At 42.5% G+C, this 19,286-nt stretch overlaps 1 protein-coding gene across 1 annotated transcript in view; it reads right to left on the minus strand.

Moving 5' to 3' along the window:
* Positions 1 to 19,286, minus strand: part of MTX2 (metaxin 2) — a 130,301-nt gene that overhangs the window by 8,877 nt on the left and 102,138 nt on the right. Inside the window, exons 6-8 of the mRNA XM_040357679.1 lie at positions 16,398 to 16,490; positions 11,941 to 11,979; positions 10,115 to 10,240 (exon numbers count right to left, since the gene is read on the minus strand). Coding sequence (XP_040213613.1) covers positions 10,115 to 10,240; positions 11,941 to 11,979; positions 16,398 to 16,490 — 258 coding nt within the window. The remainder of the gene's footprint in view (positions 1 to 10,114; positions 10,241 to 11,940; positions 11,980 to 16,397; positions 16,491 to 19,286) is intronic.

The raw sequence follows: 19,286 nt of genomic DNA on the forward strand, positions 1-19,286 counted from the left end.
TAGGCTCAGTTCACACTGGAACTGGCTGTGGATCACACAGGAACGCTGTGCGTCTCTGTTCTCCGTTTCGTTTCAAGGCTGAATCAGGGCCGAATTTGTGCTTGAATGAGCCAAAAGACATCCCGGAGATGTGTGAACCAGCTTAATAGAGAGCCAGTCACATTCTCCTGCTATGCAAAGTGAATGCAGAGAAACCCACATCTAATTCACATAGGTGTGAACCCAGCCTTAAAGTTATTGTACGAGGCATGTTCTATGCAAGAAAGTATCCCATTTAATACATCTGGAATTCCATTAATGTAGCAGGTTTTGACAAAATTAGATGACCAATAAAAGGTAAGATACAATGCTTTGAGGAACAATTTTTAAAAATTTTCACACAAACGTTTGAATAAAATCCTACAAGCTTTATGCTGCCCATAAATAGCCTGAATCTCAGTTAATTCCTACTGAACTGGAATTCAAGCCTTGAGTGGCCCTGCAAGAACAGCTAGGCTCAACAAAAGTCAATAAAAAAATGAATAAAAAAAATCAACTGAGCTGGATGGAAAAATGTTGGAGAAAACGTGACTGAATCCTATTAGATAAATACATCCACATTGTTTTGCAATAATGGGGAAATTTATTGATTTTGCTCAATCAGCCCATGGACTGAATAAAAAAAAAATTGCCATTTGTGACCAGCTTCATAAGTAAAGATCTTTGATTGTTGACCAACATCAGATCTAGCCTTTCTGAGCCGTCATTCTCAAAAAATTCGAATTGCCTACCTGTCACGATTATCCAAAGACTTTGGCACTTCTTCCCAGATCACCAATCTTGAGCAAGGGTGCAGATTAGCTATTGTTTGTTACAAATCAGTGACCCAGCATGTATTGAAATCAAACAGCCAGTAGCAATTTTAGAAGGATGTTAGGCTGTCCATAGATGGATCAAAATTTGACCGGTTCAGCAGAGACCAGACAAATTTTCGATTCATCCATGGTTGTTCCCATTTGAAAGAAGTTGATCCAATGATCAACTTCTGTAGAATGGCACTGTTGGAAAATTTGTGTCCATCAGTGGCTGCAGACGCCGATTAGTGTATTCTGACAATAGAGAAGTTTTGCTGTCAGAATACAATGACAGAGCGGGGAGGATTCCTCCACCTAACTTGTATGTCTGGATGAGTGCGTCCATTTATTTTTGTTTTCGAACAGCTCACAGGCTGATCAAACAAAAATAATAAAAAGGTATCTAGGGCCAGTTTAAGCGACCCAAAATATTGAAGACATTGGATCAGTATGACAGGCAGGCAGGCAACTTACAAGTAGGTAGGCAATGGATACCTACAAAGCCTGGGATATGCCAGGGAAAAACCCAAGCCTACTTACCGACTAGCTCGCTGACAACCAAATATAAACCTGTCTAACAGTATGTGGTAAAAACAGGGGTTTAGTCCACTCGCATTTGCAAATGCATGCGTAAACCACAGAGCCTCGCCATTGGCACCCGGCAAACAATGGATACCTAAATACTTCCTTCCGCATACTTCCTTCTAGACCAGATGGAACGTTTACATTTACCATGTTTTTTTTGTTTTTTTTAAAGGCACTAGAAATGAAAAGTACTTTATATAAAAAGAACCATACATGGAAAAAATTAAATTAGGATCTTGTTGTTAGGCAATTTATGAAATCAGTCTATTTTGAAAGCCTTTATCAGATAAGACAAAGTAGAGATAACAGATCATGGCCTTGAGGTGTACAAGAACCAGACATGTAAACCATCTCTTCATCTGCCTCCAACAAAACGCACCAAATTCCTCTGTTCAGGAAAATAAAACATCTCTACTTTCACAGTTATTTAGTCTAGCAGAACAAAACGCAAAAAATGCCGCAGAAATTTTAATGATGGAGATAAAAGTTTTCAATATCTGTAGTGTATGCTTGTAAGGGATTTAGCTAGGTATGTCTCAGCTTAAGAAATATGTTACTGATAGCGATCGCCGTGTCACCTGGATAATTCAGCACACATTTCTTCATCTGAAACCAACATATGACAGGAGTTATTGATGTGTTGTCTTGTCATTGTGCTACACATAGGTGCAAAATTCCTGAAATGCTTTCTAGTTTCATTGTATGAGAGTTTGAAAAAAAAAAAAAAAAAAAAAAACCCTAAACAGGCCATACAGTCTGAATAGATAACAAATGACACCCAAAAACCCTTTAGGTCTCATGCACCGGGTGTTTGCTCAGCTCTTTTGAACATCATTTCTCCTGGTAAAAAAAAAAAATAGCATTAAAAAGGAGTTGTAAAGGTAAAGGTTTTAAATAACAAACATGTTATACTTACTTCCACTGTGCAGCTCGTTTTGCACAGAGTGAGCCCGAACCTGGTCTTCTGGGGTCTCTCCGCGGCTCTCAGCTCCTCCCCGCAAGAACTAACCACCTTCATGCGAGCTCGCATGGTAGTTAGTTCTTGCGGGCACGCTCAAGTGATACAGCCAGCGGCTATAGCTGCTCACTGTATCACTCGGCACTGCCCCCGGCGTGCTGCGTCATTGAATGTGATTGACAGCAGCGCGAGCCAATGGCTGCACTGCTTTCAATCAACCAATGAATGAGCAGAGAGGCCCGGCCGAGACGGTGCGGGACTTTCGAGGGGTCAGGTAAGTAAACTGGGGGCCGCTAATCCTCAGATGTTTTTTCACCTTAATGCATAGAATGCATTAAGGTAAAAAAAAAACATGTACCTTTACAACCCCTTTAAAAAACATGCCTAAAGATGCATTTGCAAACTGGTTTAGGTGTGTCAGGCATTTGGGCATTCATTTCATTGGCTAGAATATTGATTTATACTGGCCACTGAAATAAATGTACGTTCAAGCACTAAAACGTACCAGGCGCTTTTACACGTATTTTGCCTGACATTCTTTGAACCATTAAAATTTGGTCTTCGTGTGTTCATTCGAGCTCTAATATATTGCCCAACAAGAACTCTCTTGCCTTTGTGGCTGTGTGTGAGTAAAGAGATGAGCTCGGGTGTATTATTTGCATACACTGTATTTATAGGCGCATAAAAACGCACCTTCACTTTAAGAGCGATGTTTCAGAAAAAAATAAAATAAAAATGATATAAAGCAAAATAAGGGTCAGTGCCCATCTGCAGACCCACCATTGCCATGAATGTAGCCCCACCATTGCCAGGAATGCACCCACCAGCGCCAAAGATTACATACAGAAGAATCTCCTGTGTACGGTGCTCGTCCCGCCTCCTCCTGGTCCCCTCCAAGGCATATACATCTTTTGTGGCCCCATGCTGGGAGATCGTCGGGGGCCACAAAAGATATATTTGTCCAAATAACCAGGTGGAGCGCTCAAAACCGGAACACGGGCCGCGATTGGCCCGCGGGCCAGACTTTGGACATGCCTAGGGACAGTAAGAGCGGCTTTACTTGCCTGATCCTCTGCCCCCATGTCACATGTTTTTCTCCAGAAGTGGACTGTCCATTGGGGTCTTCACATCCAATGCAGGTCAGTGGTCCTTGGATCAACCTTGACATCAGAAGACCTAGACGACCAGAGTTCAGAGGGAAAAAGGCAGCAGGTACCAGTCTAGCAGTGTGGGGAGCCTGTGGGAGTGTAGGATTAAGTAAACCCGTTGTACTCTCTCCTCGGTAAGGGAATCGGGAAGTGAAGCGGTGAGGCTTCACTCCCTGGGTCCCTACTGCGCATGCGCGAGTCGCGCTGTGCAGTTTCCACTGGTCCCCAATGTGTTCTGGGAGCCAAGTGTTTCCCAGAACACAATGGGGGGGTGACGCAGAGGGGCCACACTCCCGCGGAAGTCTATACCCGGAAGTGGTGCAAATACTGGTTTTATACAGGTATCTGCACCCCCCCCCCCCGAAAGGTGTCAAATGTGACACCGGAGGGGGGTCCTGAAAAGTGGAGGTTCTACTTTTGGGTGAACCTCCGCTTTAAGTGATATTACATGGCAGGATCAGGACTGATAAATAGTTATCTCCTTGTAAAAAGGATATGAGTGACAGTGGTTAGCACCTAATGGTTTTCTGCACAGGAGCCTTTGAAGTCTATAACCGCCCGCTCTGCACGCACAGAATGCAATCCTTCTTGTACAATGTATACATAATAGAGTAAGTGTGTGTGTGTTTAGCACAAAAGTAATCTGTCAGTAGGTTAGATCATTTTTCAATAATAAAAAAAGTACACGGGGGTCTCCGTTTATTCCAAGATTGTGTAAAGGAAATGAAAGCCTATTTTACATTTGCTACAATTTTAAAGTGGTTCTAAAGGTGCAAAAGTACAAGATGCTTGTTTTTGGGTGTAAATACACCAAGTTCCTGATCATGCATGATTTTTGACCAGTTCATACATATTTTACAAAGTGATGGCTCTTGCCATACACTAAGCAGAGCTGTATTTTGACATTATGCTGCCCTAGGTACATCTGAACGATGGCACCCTTTGTCACAAGCTCCACCCATTGCGTTTTTATTATTTTAGTAAAACCTAATGGAAGAATGCACTGTTAGAAGCAGCATTTGGTCTGCGGTTCATGCAAAGCTACATTTCAACTGTACAGATCACCAAACAAGAAAAAGCAGAGATGCTTATGTTTTTTTTTAATTATTATTATCGATTAATTCGACAACTAATCGATTACTATTTTCATTATCGATTAATCGGCCAGTAACCTAATGGGGTTAAAAAAAATAACGAAAATTATCCCTTTATTGTACAAAAAGAGCAAATCGCTACTGTAAATATTACTTTCACTGTCCCACTGTAAAAAAAATGAACCCCTTACAGTAGCGATTATTTGCCATTTTTGTACTAATTTTTTTTTTTAACCCCATTATGTTACTAAACATCTCAGGCCTGGGTCACACCTGTGTGTTTTTTGGTGCTTTTTACAGAAACACTACAGTTCATTTACATGGTTTCCTATGGGCCATGTTCACATCCATGCTTTTTTCAGCTGCTGCGTATTTAGAAAAGGGCAAGGACTTTTTTTTAATGCAAAACTGTGCTTTTTTGGTTCAATAGACTTCAATGGAGAAGCTGCAGAAGTGCATGTAATGCGTTTTTGTGGCAATTTGTGTTTTCTAATCTGCCCAACAACAAATTGGGCAAAAAAAAATGTAATAATGCAAATCTCAGCAAAATTACTTTTTTTTAAGGTTATTAACCGATTAATCGAAACAATAAATCGGCCAATTAATCAACTATGAAAATAATCGTTAGTTGCAGCCCTACTTCTGACTTGTAATATCCCATGCCCTCTCTTCTCTATTGTTCAGAGGTGGAGAGAAAATTTGCCACAATTTGTACATTTTGAAGTTTGGTGCTGCCTCCTCTGGTTCAGTTGCCCTAGGCACTGGCCTGCCTGTAAGTGTCATTATAGTAAATGAGCCCTGATCACAGGTCAAACTGTAAATGTCTGCAAAACGTTCTGTATATGACATGTCTGCATCTCCATATCTCCCAGTACTCAAGCATCCCCAGGGTGATCATATGGTGTGTCATTACAAACTGCACAGTGCAATTTAAACAAAGTGGCTTATTGACAACGTTGTATTCTTTCAGGTTCGGTTCACATTAGATGCGCTGCAAATCCGCACTGCATCTAAATCACAAACTTGCAAACGGATTGTGGAGTGTATGTTAACGACACCCTGCAATCAGTTTGCAAAACGCAGCACGATTTTCAGAATTTGCAGTCCTCCTTCAATTACCTCATCCTTCCATTTTGCTTTTAAATGTCCTTATTTCTGCTGAGAAATCCTCACTTCCTGTTCTTCTGTCTGTAACTCCACACAGTAATGCAAGGCTTTTTCCCTGGTGTGGAGTGTCATCCTCGCCCCCTCCCCTGGAATATAGGAAAGTCAGGACGCTATCTACGTTGCAGATAGAGAAAGGAGCTGTGTGTTAGTGGGCGTCCTGACTCTCCTGTAGTCCAAGGGAGGGGGCGAGCACGATACTCCACACCAGGGAGAAAGCCTTGCATTACTGTGTGGAGTTACAGACAGAAGAACAAGAAGTGAGGATTTCTCAGAAGAAATAAGGACATTTAAAAGCAAAATCGAAGGATTAGGTAAGTGAAGGAGGACTGCACTAAGGTAAAGAAAGTTATTTAGGAAAAAAAAAATTGTACGTTTACAACCCCTTTAAAATGGGTATAAAACCCTACCTGGAAGGCAGCTATGGAAATGATAGATAAGTTGGCAGGTGAGCAGGTTACCTTGACGTTTAGGCATTGCCTTCTTTTCCAGAACCTGCATGACATTCCTAGACATCTGATGAGGTTGATCCACTCCATATGTATTGCTGTTCACTGGGCTATTGCTCTTCACTGGAAAAAGCAGTCGGTCCCCTTCCCCCCCCCCCCCCCCAGTAATTGCTCGGATAGATCAGATGATGCTATCGGAAAAAATATTTCATACTCTACACGATTCGGTCCCAGCTTATGATGCTAAATGGAACCCATGGTTTCTATATAGACTCCAGGAATAACTGACCTTAGTCTTTTTGGTTTAGTTTTATTTTTGTGCTTTTCTTTTATGTGTTTTTTTCTTTATTTTTCTCTTTTGCATATAATACATATGATTCTTCTATTTGTTCCTGAAATCGCCTTATGCATTCATTGTATGTTATCCTCCCAGGGCTCTGGGTTTGCACTATATACAGGTTTCCTATTTCTATGCAATGATAGTTTGTATCCTTCCTGTATAGCCCGGTTTTGATGTCGATTCATATGTTATTTTTCATTACCCTTTGTATTTGGTGATTTGCTTGTTTTATCTTCAATAAAACTTTTTGAAAACAAAAAAAAATGGGTATAAAACAAGGAGAGGAATTCCTATGGCCAACAAGATCTTATAACACCTGGTTTAATGAGCCTTATACATATTGCAAGCCAGGAGCTGGAACAAGTTGAATAAGTTACACAGAAACTGAACAGGATAATGGTCAACGATACACTTCCGTGCGCCCTTACCAGCAACCAGTTGAAATTAAAAAAAAAACCTGGCCATCGTGGCTTTGGTACTTGGAGAGGGTCTACTGTAGTCCCACTTGGATACCTCAGCTACATTCATTTTTGCTTTATGATTCTTGCTTGTACTCCATGTCTATCTATTCCTTAACTTCCACAATCCTACTCTTTCTTACACCGCCCCGTTTTTTTCTTCCATCTCCTGGATACCTTGAAAATCTTCAACCTTATTGTACCCGATTTACTCTTCAACACTCTGTACAAGAAAAACTGTAACCAAAAATCAAAAATACTTGTTATGCAACACAACCTTATTAGATATCGTCCACTCCTTTATTCTGCAATCAACAGTTATGTCACAGTCATGACTTTCTTTATGCTTAAAGCAGAGGTTCCGCGGTCCAAGCTTTTTTATTTTTTCAGTGCAATCAATGTTGTTTCATAGAACAACTCGGTACTCACTGTTTTCGCGATTAAAACCACCCCCCATCCGTTTTCGTTCAAAAGAGTAACTTTTAAAAAACGATCCCGACATGTGCCATTTTGCTTGTGGGCATTATGAAGCCCACAAGCACGGACTTCCGGGAAGTTGTGAATGCTCATGCACGACGGTACACGCCCCGTTGTGGCGGCATTCGCAACAATATTGCTTAATGGCAATATTCACCTGTGTGCCCTTATTTAAAATCGCGATGAGTGAAATCTCGCAAGATTTCGATGGACGGTGTTCAACATTGTCTCCTGGGAAGCATGACACTGCTCCCAAGAGACATCCCAGCAAACAATGCGGCGCCGGGGAAAAGAAGAGATACGCCTACTCCCACGGGAGGAATACCCAGAAGTCCACCTTTACAGAGCTAATTAAAGGTATTTAAATCATCATAAAAAAAAATAAACAATAGGCATATGTTTATGTATATGGTGCACTTATCAGGATAAGCTAATGTTAATATTTCAGGTGAACCTCCGCTTTAAGCTGAAAGCCTGTTATGGTTGATTCTGTAACAACACTGATGATATATGTACCCAAGTGCCTGTTCACTCTTCCTCAATGTTGGGGGTCTTTTCTGTTCTATAAACTTAAAGAGTTAGTAAAGGTTCCTATTTTTTTTTTTTAAATAACATGTCATACTTCCCTCCACTGTGCAGTTCATTTTGCACAGGGTGGCCCCGATCCTCGTCTTCCGGAGTCCCTCAGTGACTGTCTTAGCTCCTCCCCGCAAGAGCTAACCAAGCGCTCTCCCAAGGGGGTTAGCTTGCGGGTGCGCTCCAGTGATACAATCGGCGGCCATTGCCACCGACTGTATCACTCGGCCCCGCCCCCGTCATTGATTTGATTGACAGCAGCGGGAGCCAGTGGTTGCGCAGCTATCAATCATCCAATGAATGAGCCGAGAAGCCAGCACGTTCACGACGCGGGACTTTCGCAGTAGGGAACCAAGCAAGTTAAGCTGCAACGCTTCACTTCCCGATTCCCTCACCGAGGATGGCGGCGGGGACAGCTGAGACACGAGCAATTGCTCGGCCTCGGCTGCCGACATTGCGGGCGCGCTGGACAGGCAAGTGTCCATTTTTTTAAAAGTCAGCAGCTGCAGTATTTGTAGCTGCTGACTTTTAAAAAAAAAAAAATAATAATTCGGGTGGACCGTTGCTTTAAGGTGAAAAAACGCAAAGCTTTACAACCCCTTTAACAAAAAGATTGCAATTAAATAATGGCAGCACAATTTTACTTACAATGCAGCACATGGGGCTCACACATGTACCATGATGATGTATACAAGTGGAATATAATATGTGTTCAAGTAGGACATCCATCATGAAGAAATATACCTGTGTAACAAGCTTCAAAAGTAAGCTCCCAATGTCTTGAATTACTCACTAGTTTCAAGTAAGTGATGTCACCAAAGAATAACAGGTTAAAGTAAACCTGTGACTAGGCCATGTAAGGTCCTTGAAAGGCAGTAATTGAGCTTTATAACAATCCCTCACTGACCAATGTAGCTACAGCTACTGTGAAGTAATTCCTGCCTAAATCATAACTAAACTCTCTCAATCTACATTAACCAGTTGTAATCCATATGCTGCCAACATTAGTAAATAGATAGGTAGGTATATTATATTTTGTTGCTTTAACCTTCTTGTTTTTTACATTTATTTCATTGCTCTCTGGTTTTGGCCTAGGCCAAAATGATGTCATGCATCCCAGGAGTCTTCATGGGCTTTTTTTTTCTCTTTCATCTGGACGAGGGGAGTTATGGTTTCTCAGCTAAGCACACCCTCCTGCCTGAACATCTGAGGGCAGAGGAAATCCAGGAAGTAAAAACTACACAAATCAAGTGCCCTTACTCAAGAGGAACGCAGCTAGGAACACTAGGGGGTGTTTTTCAAAGTGATTTACCAACAAGTTAAGACAAAGATGGGTAAGTTTGCTTTGAATAGTAAAAATTAAGTAAATAGCGTTTTTCAGTTTGTGGTGCTCCGATAAGGTTTAGTTCCACTTTAAATTTCACAGCAGAAGTACTGAAATCATTCCTTCTCAGCAGCTCAGCTCACTCTGCTACTCTCTCTCTCTTCCATAGCACCTGCTCTATGTTTACAATGTTGATTAGAAAGCTTGAAGGCTTCAAAGTCGCCGCAGGGAGGGGGAGCAGAGGGAGCAGAGTTCCTGAAAAGTCCTTAGTGCTTCTGCTGCGACTTTTGAGGAGGAATTGCTTCATTCTGCCTGCAGCTCCAGGTCATTTACTACTTATACTATAAAAATACCTGAATGTCCATAGCCAGGCCAGAGGTTTACTGTAAAGGTCAATGCCTTGAAACAGTTATTCACAGAAATCAAAGAATGTAAGTTTCCATCTGAGGCCTCTCACATATATATTCAAGACAGATTCTCTTTAAAATGAACTAAAATTACAAACATGTTCAGGCATATTTAATAAGCCAAAGAGGAGTAAAGCCCAGTAATGCAAAGCAACCAATCAGAATTTGTTTCACTGATCTGGCTTTAGGAAACTCATATGGGTTACCTCATCCTGCATATCATCATTGATATATTTTTTTGAGTATCACATTTTCTTTTCTAGCATGCAGTATGGGAAAGCAATGCTATTGCTCTACTCACCTGTTCCAGTGTCTTCCCAGCCCAGCCAATGGCTTTCATTTTCCTCTTAATTTCCCATTTCTTTTGAAGAACTAGGATGGCATTGAGTGGCCATGAATACGGCGAGGTATACCGGGGCTGAGTGATCTGCATAAACACAAAAACCACAAGAACCTCAAACACGGGAAGAAAATAGAAAACAGACAGCACTGCCTAATAAGCTGCATTTATCCACAATGGATATTTCCCAAATGAAAATCGCAGCCTGCAGCAGTAAATATTTCCCTTTAACCACTTCTGTACCGTAGGACGTCATATGACTTCAGTGGGGGATATCTGAATGATGCCTGCAGCTACAGGCATCAGATATTCTTCTTTTCAGGCGGCGATTCTGCGCATCATAAGAATGATCATATCGGTGGTTCCGCCGCTTAATCGCTCTTATAGGCTGCGGGAGGAGACATCCCCCCTCCTGCCACCATCCGGTGCTTCTCCGGGCTCTCCCGTGCCATGGGAGGCCCGGAGAACGAATCGGCCACCGCCGAAGAGCATAGTGATATCCGGTGACCAAATGGTCACCGGTCATCTCTATGACCGTCGGAAGGCCCGGGCGCGACCTTATGATGTCACGCCTGGGTACCCGGAAGTAAACAAAGCTGCGATTACGGCTAAAAGCATGAGATCAGTGAATTTTCTTTCCGATCTCATGCTTTCCAGCCTGGAGGAGAGATGTGGGGTCTTAATGACCCTGCATCTCTCCATAAAGAGGACCTGTCACACAATATTCCTATTACAAGGGATGTTTACATTCCTTGTAATAGGATTAATAGTGATTAAAAAAAAAAAAAAAAATATACACACACACATATATATATATAAAATTAAAACGCCCCTGTCCCCAGTAGCTCGCGCTCAGAAGCGAACGCGCACATAACTCCCGCCCACAAATGTAAATGCCGTTGAAACCATGTGCGTTGGGGCGAGAGCAATAATTCTAGCACTAGACCTCCTCTGTAACTCTAAACTGGTAACATGTAAAACAATTTAAAGAGTCGCCTATGGAGATATTTAAGTACCGAAGTTTGGCACAATTCCATGAGTATGTGCAATTTTAAAGCGTGACATGTTAGGTATCTATTTACTCGGCGTAACATCTTTCACATTATACAAACAAATTGGGCTAACTTTACTGTTTTGTTATTTTTTAATTCATTAACCCGTTTTTTTATTCCCCAAAAAAGGCGTTTGAAAAATGTATATAATGTTTGGGGGTTCTGAGTAATTGCTAAATTATTATTTTTACATGAAGGAGAAAAGTGCCAGAATAGGCGCAGTATGGAAGTGGTTAAACATTGCTTATTCTAAATATTATATATATATATATATATATATATATATATATATATATATACACACACACACACACACACACACACACACACACACACACGTACACACACATACATACACACACAGCTATTTTACACACACACACACACACATAGATATATATATATATATATATATATATATATATATATATATATATATATATATATATATATATATATATATATATATATATATATATATATATATATATATATATATATATATATATATATATAGCTATTATATATATATATATATATATAAAATAGCTAACAGCTGTATTCAAATTTGCCAGAAGTATTGCAAAATGTATGTGCCAGCAGAAGAAAAAACACACTGTATCAACTAATGGTATAAAACCTCAATGTTTCATTTATGAGAAGGGACCAACAATTGTGAGCAAAAGTGTTTTCTCATTAAAATTTAACCAAGATAAATGCTTTGGAGTCACTCACCTCCTCTAGTGTAGCTTCATCACACCACTGAATATATAACTGCATGAAAATAAACAGTACAAAAAAAAGATCATGTACAAAGAGAGAAGGCAGAGAGAGAAACACATTCAACTATAACGGTTTTCTTTGTTTTCAGATATAGTCCAGTAAAGAGGACTATAGAACAGCTCAACAGAAATGCTCAAGTCCAGCCAAAGACATTAGATGGAAGTTGAACGTCTGTAGACCAATCCAACTACTGAATTGTCTTTTACCAAAAATGAACAAAAATGAAAGGCCCAGATCCACATAGAAATGGATAGGCGCAGCGTATCAGAGATACGCTACGCCACCGTACCTTACCTGGCGTTCTTTCAAATCCTCAAAGATTTTGCGCCGTAAGTTACGGCGGCGTAGTGTATTTCTGGCGGCGGAATTCAAATTGGCGATTAGGGGGCGTGATTCATTTAAATGAAGCGTGTCCCCGTGCCGAATGAACTGCGCATGCTCCGTTTCAAAATTTCCCGCCGTGCATTGCGTGAAATGATGTCGCAACAACGTCATTTTTTAAACTTAGACGTGACTTGCGTCCATCCCGATTCACGGACGACTTGCGCAGAAAAAATTCAAATCTGGACGCGGGAACGCGGCCATACTTAACATGGCAAGTCTATCTATACGCCGCAAAATACCAGCTTTAACTATACGCCGGAAAAAGCCGACTAGAGACGACGTAAGAGAATGCGACGGCCGCGCGTACGTTCGTGGATCGTCAGAAAAAGCTAATTTGCATACCCGACGCGGAAAACTACGCAAACTCCACCCAGCGGACGCCGAAAAGTATTGCATCTACGATCCGAAGGCGTACGAAGCCGTACGCCTGTCGGATCGAACCCAGATGCCGTCGTATCTTGGTTTGAGGATTCAAACTAAAGATACGACGCGGGTAATTTGAAAGTACGCCGGCGTATCAGTAGATACGCCGGCGTACTCTCTCTCTGGATCTGGGCCAAGGTGTTCACATCACACTTAGATTGTTGCTCTAACAGCTATGCAGGATTTGCCACTAGCTGTGCAAGGTGAGGGCCTACCTGACTTATGGCCCGTACACACGATCCGAAAATCGGATGAAAAATACAACTTTCGACACAATCGTACGATAATTGGATCGTTAGTACAGAGCTTTCGAAAAGCCGATCACGACAGTTCATCTGATATTCATCGATATTTTGACAAACACAACATTTTCCTTATACTATACCAGATCATACGGTTTTCGGTCAGTCAGTACAGTTGTCGTTCCAAAAATACAATACAAATACACTACAACACATGACATCACTTCAGATTTTTCATGACTTTAGTAACCTATTTAATTTCTACTGTTGGACTGTTTTTCTCTTTCTGCCGGATCAATCCGTCATCCAATTCTCGGATCGTGTGTATGCAGGGCCGTCTTTAATACTGATTGGACCCTGGGCAAACATTTTCTTGGGCTCTCTCTAATCCACTTAATTAACTATTTTCGGGCAGTGCGGGTTCAAGGGGCAGCTGATTTGGGCTCCACAACAATGACTGGGCCCTGATGGCCAACTACAAGAAATGTCTGACCTCTGATTGCCAACAAGGGTTTTGCCACCAAGTACCAAGTCATGTTTTGCGAAGAGGTCAAATCCTTTTTCACTCATTAAAATGCAAATCAATATAGAACTTTTTTGAAATGCGTTTATCTGGATTTTTTTGTTGCTATCCTGTCTCTCATTGTTAAAATAAACCTACCATTAAAAATTTAGACAGATCATTATTTTGTCAGTGGGCAAACATACAAAATCAGCAGGGGATCAAATGCTTTTTTTTCCTCTCTGTACCTGCCAAAAGATCTGTAATACCGATCAGTCAATCGCCACCCTCACTTCACAGCATAACTGGTTGACTTGACTTTTCTCAGCTCTATTTAAGCAATAAAATGTGGTCCCTGTGCTATCCTCTGCTAGATGATTGGACAATGAATAGTAATCCCCAAATTCTGCTCACACTGCTCCCCTATCCTGTTAGTATAGCACAGGGGTGTCTAAACTTTCGAAGGGGCTGGTTTGCTGGCCTTCAGACTTTAGGGGGTCGGACTATGGCCACTGAGAGTACAAAATGTCTTAGAGTCAATAGAAGTAAACAATGCCCCATCATTGGTGTCATTTGAAGGAATAATGTCTCATTGTTGGTGTCAGTGGGAGGAATAGGTCTCCATAACTGGTATCAGTGAGAAGAATCGTGCCCAATCATTGGTATCAGTGGGAGGAATTATGCCCCATCATCGGTATCAGTGGGAGGAATCATGCCCCATCATCGGTATCAGTGGGAGGAATCATGCCCCATCATCGGTGTTAGTGGGAGGAAATCGTGCCCTGCCGTCAGTGTGTGGAAGGAATAGTGCCCAGCATTGGTATCAGTGGGAAGTATAGTGCCCCATCATTAGTGTCAGTGGGAGGAATAGTGACCCAGCATTGGTATCAGTGGGAAGTATAGTGCCCCATCATTAGTGTCAGTGGGAGGAATAGTGACCCAGCATTGGTATCAGTGGGAGGTATAGTGCCCTGTCCCTGGTATCAGTGGGAGGAATAGTGCCTCATCATTGGTATCAGTGGGAGGAATAGTGCTCTATCATTAGTGTCAGTGGGAGGAATAGTGCCGATTATTGGCATTAGTGGGAGGAATAGTGCCCCATCATTGGTGTTAGCGGAATGAATAGTGCCCCATCATTGGTGTTAGCGGAATGAATAGTGCCCCATCATTGGTGTTAGCGGAAGGAATAGTGCCCCATCATTAGTGTTAGCGGAAGGAATAGTGCCCCATCATTGGTGTTAGCGGAAGGAATAGTGCCCTGCCGTTGGTGTCAGTGGGGGGAATAATACTTATAGGGCCCTAAGGGCTGGATAAAGGCAAGCAAAGGGCCACAGTTTGGAGACAACTGGTATAGTGCAATACAGTGAGCTTGACTGGCTTACAGTCCTGCCATTCCCTTTTTCAGTCTGCATTATACTGTGCAGAAGAGTACAGGAAGCCAATATTAAGATATATTTAGGTAAATTCATATTTTATATATATATATATATATATATATATATATATATATATATATATATATATATATATATATATATTAAAAAAAATCACATTTAATGATGAACATTATTCTTCCAACTGACACTATTCCTCCCACTGACACCAATGATGGGGCACTAGTCCTCCCATTGACACCAACGATGGGGCACTATTCCTTCCACTGACACCAATGACAGAGCTCTATTCTTTCCATTGAGACCAATGATGAGGCACTATTCCTGTCACCGATACCAATGATGGGGAACTTTTCCTCACACTGACACCAATGATGAAGCCCTATTCCTTTCACTGACACCAATGACAGAGCTCTATTCTTTCCATTGAGACCAATAATGAGGCACTATACTTCTTACTGACGCCAATGATGGAGCACTATTATTTCCATTGAGACCAATGATGAGGCACTATTCCTATCACTGACACCAAATGATGGGGCAATATTCCTCTCAATGACACCAATGATGGGGCAATATTCCTCTCAATGACACCAATGATGGGGCAATATGCCTCCCAATGACACCAATGATGGGGCAATATGCCTCTCAATGACACCAATGATGGGGCAATATTCCTCTCAATGACACCAATGATGGGGCTATATTCCTCCCAATGACACCAATGATGGTATACAATTCCTTCCCCTGATACGAATGATGGGCAGTATTCCTCCCACGGTCCGCAAAGATGCAATGTTTACTCTCACTGTTACCAGGACAATTTCTACTCCCAATGGCCACAGTCCAGCCCCCCTAAAGTCTGAAGGGCAGTAAACTGGCCCTTTGTTTAGAAAGTTTGGAGACCCCTGATCTTGGAACCACTTATTGTTAAAAATGTAAGCAATGTTTCAGCACAACGGCTCACATATTTGTCTGTTATAAAGGCTGCCACTGGGGGTCTTCACCTGAACAGGCAGCAAAATCACAAGTGCTGATTCAATACAGGTCAGTCACTTGGAATGCCATTGGACCAGACAGATAGGGGTAATGGTCAGGCAGGACAGTCTCTATACTTCTTTTAGATGTTATTTTGGTTGCAATGTCAGCATTTTCATCAGGAGATGAGCCGCTCACATATCTGTCTATGGTCACTGTTTGCATGATGAAACGTTGATGCATTGTAAATAATGTTTGGCTCTAAACTCATGGTGTGATGCCGAGATCTGATGTTCTAGATTTCTGTGGCACCGTCCACTATAGACCAGCACTCAAGTTGTTGGACTGGAAACCGCGTGGAGCGCACCTCGTGGAGCGCACTGTTCCTTCTTCACTGTGCAATAGATAGAGAAAGCACTCACTCGGCGGGACCAAGCATGGACACGGGTTTAACAGTGAGACCATAAAATGAAGTGACAACGTTACCTCTGCTGTCAATAGCATGTTATTAACCAGTTCCATGTAGGCTTTCATCTCTGCTCTCTGGACGTCATCCAAACCGTCACTGAGGGAATGGCCCTGTGTAGGGGAAAGCCAATGACTGACTATAGGGTGACCTTTAACACAACTCACATTAACACAACTCACATTAACACAACTCGCTCTAACATCACGTATTAGCTCAAGCGTGGGGAATAACCCTTCAAGTCTTGTTAAACAAAAACATTTAATACCACTTTAAAGGAATTTTTTTTTTTTTTTGCTGAAATGACTGTTTACAGGGTATAGAGACATAATAGTTTACTGATTCCTTTTAAAAATGATTAAAAATAGATAAAAATCAATCATATAATGTACCTGCAGTTTCTAGTTTTTTTTTGCATGTTTTTCCTGTTTATGTGATGTACAGAGCCATAGAGCCAATACAGGGCAGTGATGGTTTGGAAAACGAAACGGATTGGTGGTGAGGGGTTTTAGACACCCAGTAATCACACCTCCTTGATTAGTGACCACAGTGAGAAAGCTCCCAGCACTGTGGTTATCAGGAAACAGACAACCAGGAAGTGTGGAGATCAGAGAAGAATTACAGCAACTTGAGAGCAAAAACGAACAATGAGGACATGAAAACAGCACTGCATTAAGGTAAAGTAGGCTATTAAGATAAAAAAAAAAAAAATCCTTTACAAACCCTTTAATGCCAAATCATTTCAAAAACATATTTTCCATTAGGTCAGAATACTCCTTTAAGGCAACAAAATTCACATCCATACATTATAACACAAAACAACTGGGAAGGTTATCTAATACTTAATATTATATAACTTTTGAAGCCAAATTAGGATAACAATGTGTATATATATATATATATATATATATATATATATATATATATATATTAATTACATGCTCCCATTCACATAAGCAACTAAAAATATATAAAAAAAAAAATTGTGCTTACCTTTTCACTTGCTTAAAAAAAAAAAAAAAAAAATCTACCTAGCTTTCCTCTTCTATGTAATGGTACTGGAGAAGCTGGGGAGGTGTGTTTACTATTATAACTCTGTTCTGTGCTGGCAGATAACATTATCAGTTGTAAACTAGGGGCCATATCCACAAAAGAGATACTCCGGCGTAAGCCGTCGTATCTCTGGTTCTAACTTTGGAACTGATCCTCAGAAGCAGTTTTCCTAAGTTAGGCAGAAGATCCGACATCTGTAAGGGACTTACACTGCCGGATCTTAGGATGCAGTACCGCATCCGCCACTGGGGGCATTTCGAGTCGAAATGCCTCTTCTAGTATGCAAATTAGCACTTAGGGCGATCCTCAAAGCTTTTGTGCCTAGTTTTTTCGCCGTAAGTGTTAGTTTGCCTGGTGTAAAACTAGGGCTGCTTTTACAAAGTGTAAAGTTAGTCACACCTTGTAAAGGCCCATTCAAGCGACGGCATTTGGTATGCATTCCCGAGGGAGAACTCCACGGCAATTTGTAAATTCCAAACCGGCATGGGTTCCCCCCCAGGAGCATACCAGGCCCGTAGGTCTGTTATGGGTTGCAAGGAGACCCCCCTCCGCCGAAAAATCGACGTAGGGGGTCCCCCTACAATCCATACCAGACCCGTATCCAAAGCACGCTACCCGGCCGGTCAGGAATGGGAGTGGGGACGAGCGATCGTCCCCCCCCCTCCTGAGCCGTGCCAGGCCGCATGCCCTCAACATGGGGGGGTTGGGTGCTCTGGGGCAGGGGGGCGCACTGCGGGCCCCCCCACCTCAGAGCACCCTGTCCCCATGTTGATGAGGACAGGACCTCTTCCCGACAACCCTTGCCGTTGGTTGTCGGGGTCTGCGGGCGGGGGCTTATCGGAATCTGGGAGTCCCCTTTAATAAGGGGGCCCCCAGATACCGGCCCCCCACCCTAAGTGAATGGATATGGGGTACATCGTACCCCTATCCATTCACCTGGAGGCAAAAAGTAAAAGTTAGTAAACACACAACACAAGGCTTTTTAAAATAATTTATTATTCTGCTCCGGATGCCCCCCCTGTCTTCGTTATTAGCTCAATTACCAGGGGGGGCTTCTTCTTCCACTCTCCGGGGGTCTTCTCCGCTCTCCGGGGGGGGTTTCTTCTTCCGCTCTCCGGGGGGGGGCTTCTCCGGACTCCGGGGGGCTTCTTCCATCTTCTCCCCTCTTCCGCTGTTGACTCGGCGAACCCCGGTTCTTCTGCAGCTCTCCGGTGCCTTCTTCTTCAGCGCTGGCTGCCTGCTATGTTTGTGTGTTAGCTCGATTTCAAACAGGCAGCCAGCGCGGTCTTCTGTGACGTCAGGTTCTTCTCCCCTCTTCCACCACGTGGGTACCTGCCGGAGCATGATGGGACGGTGATGCCTATATAAATGGGATGCAAGGTGCGCTTCCATCATTACAGCGACAACAGGCGACGAGGCAACATCGGAAGAGGGGAGAAGAACCTGACGTCACAGAAGACCGCGCTGGCTGCCTGTTTGAAATCGAGCTAACACACAAACATAGCAGGCAGCCAGCGCTGAAGAAGAAGGCACCGGAGAGCTGCAGAAGAACCGGGGTTCGCCGAGTCAACAGCGGAAGAGGGGAGAAGATGGAAGAAGCCCCCCGGAGTCCGGAGAAGCCCCCCCCCGGAGAGCGGAAGAAGAAACCCCCCCCGGAGAGCGGAGAAGACCCCCGGAGAGTGGAAGAAGAAGCCCCCCCTGGTAATTGAGCTAATAACGAAGACAGGGGGGGCATCCGGAGCAGAATAATAAATTATTTTAAAAAGCCTTGTGTTGTGTGTTTAATAACTTTTACTTTTTGCCTCCAGGTGAATGGATAGGGGTACGATGTACCCCATATCCATTCACTTAGGGTG

Source organism: Rana temporaria, chromosome 6, assembly GCF_905171775.1.
Source record: "Rana temporaria chromosome 6, aRanTem1.1, whole genome shotgun sequence".
Classification (NCBI taxonomy): domain Eukaryota; kingdom Metazoa; phylum Chordata; class Amphibia; order Anura; family Ranidae; genus Rana; species Rana temporaria.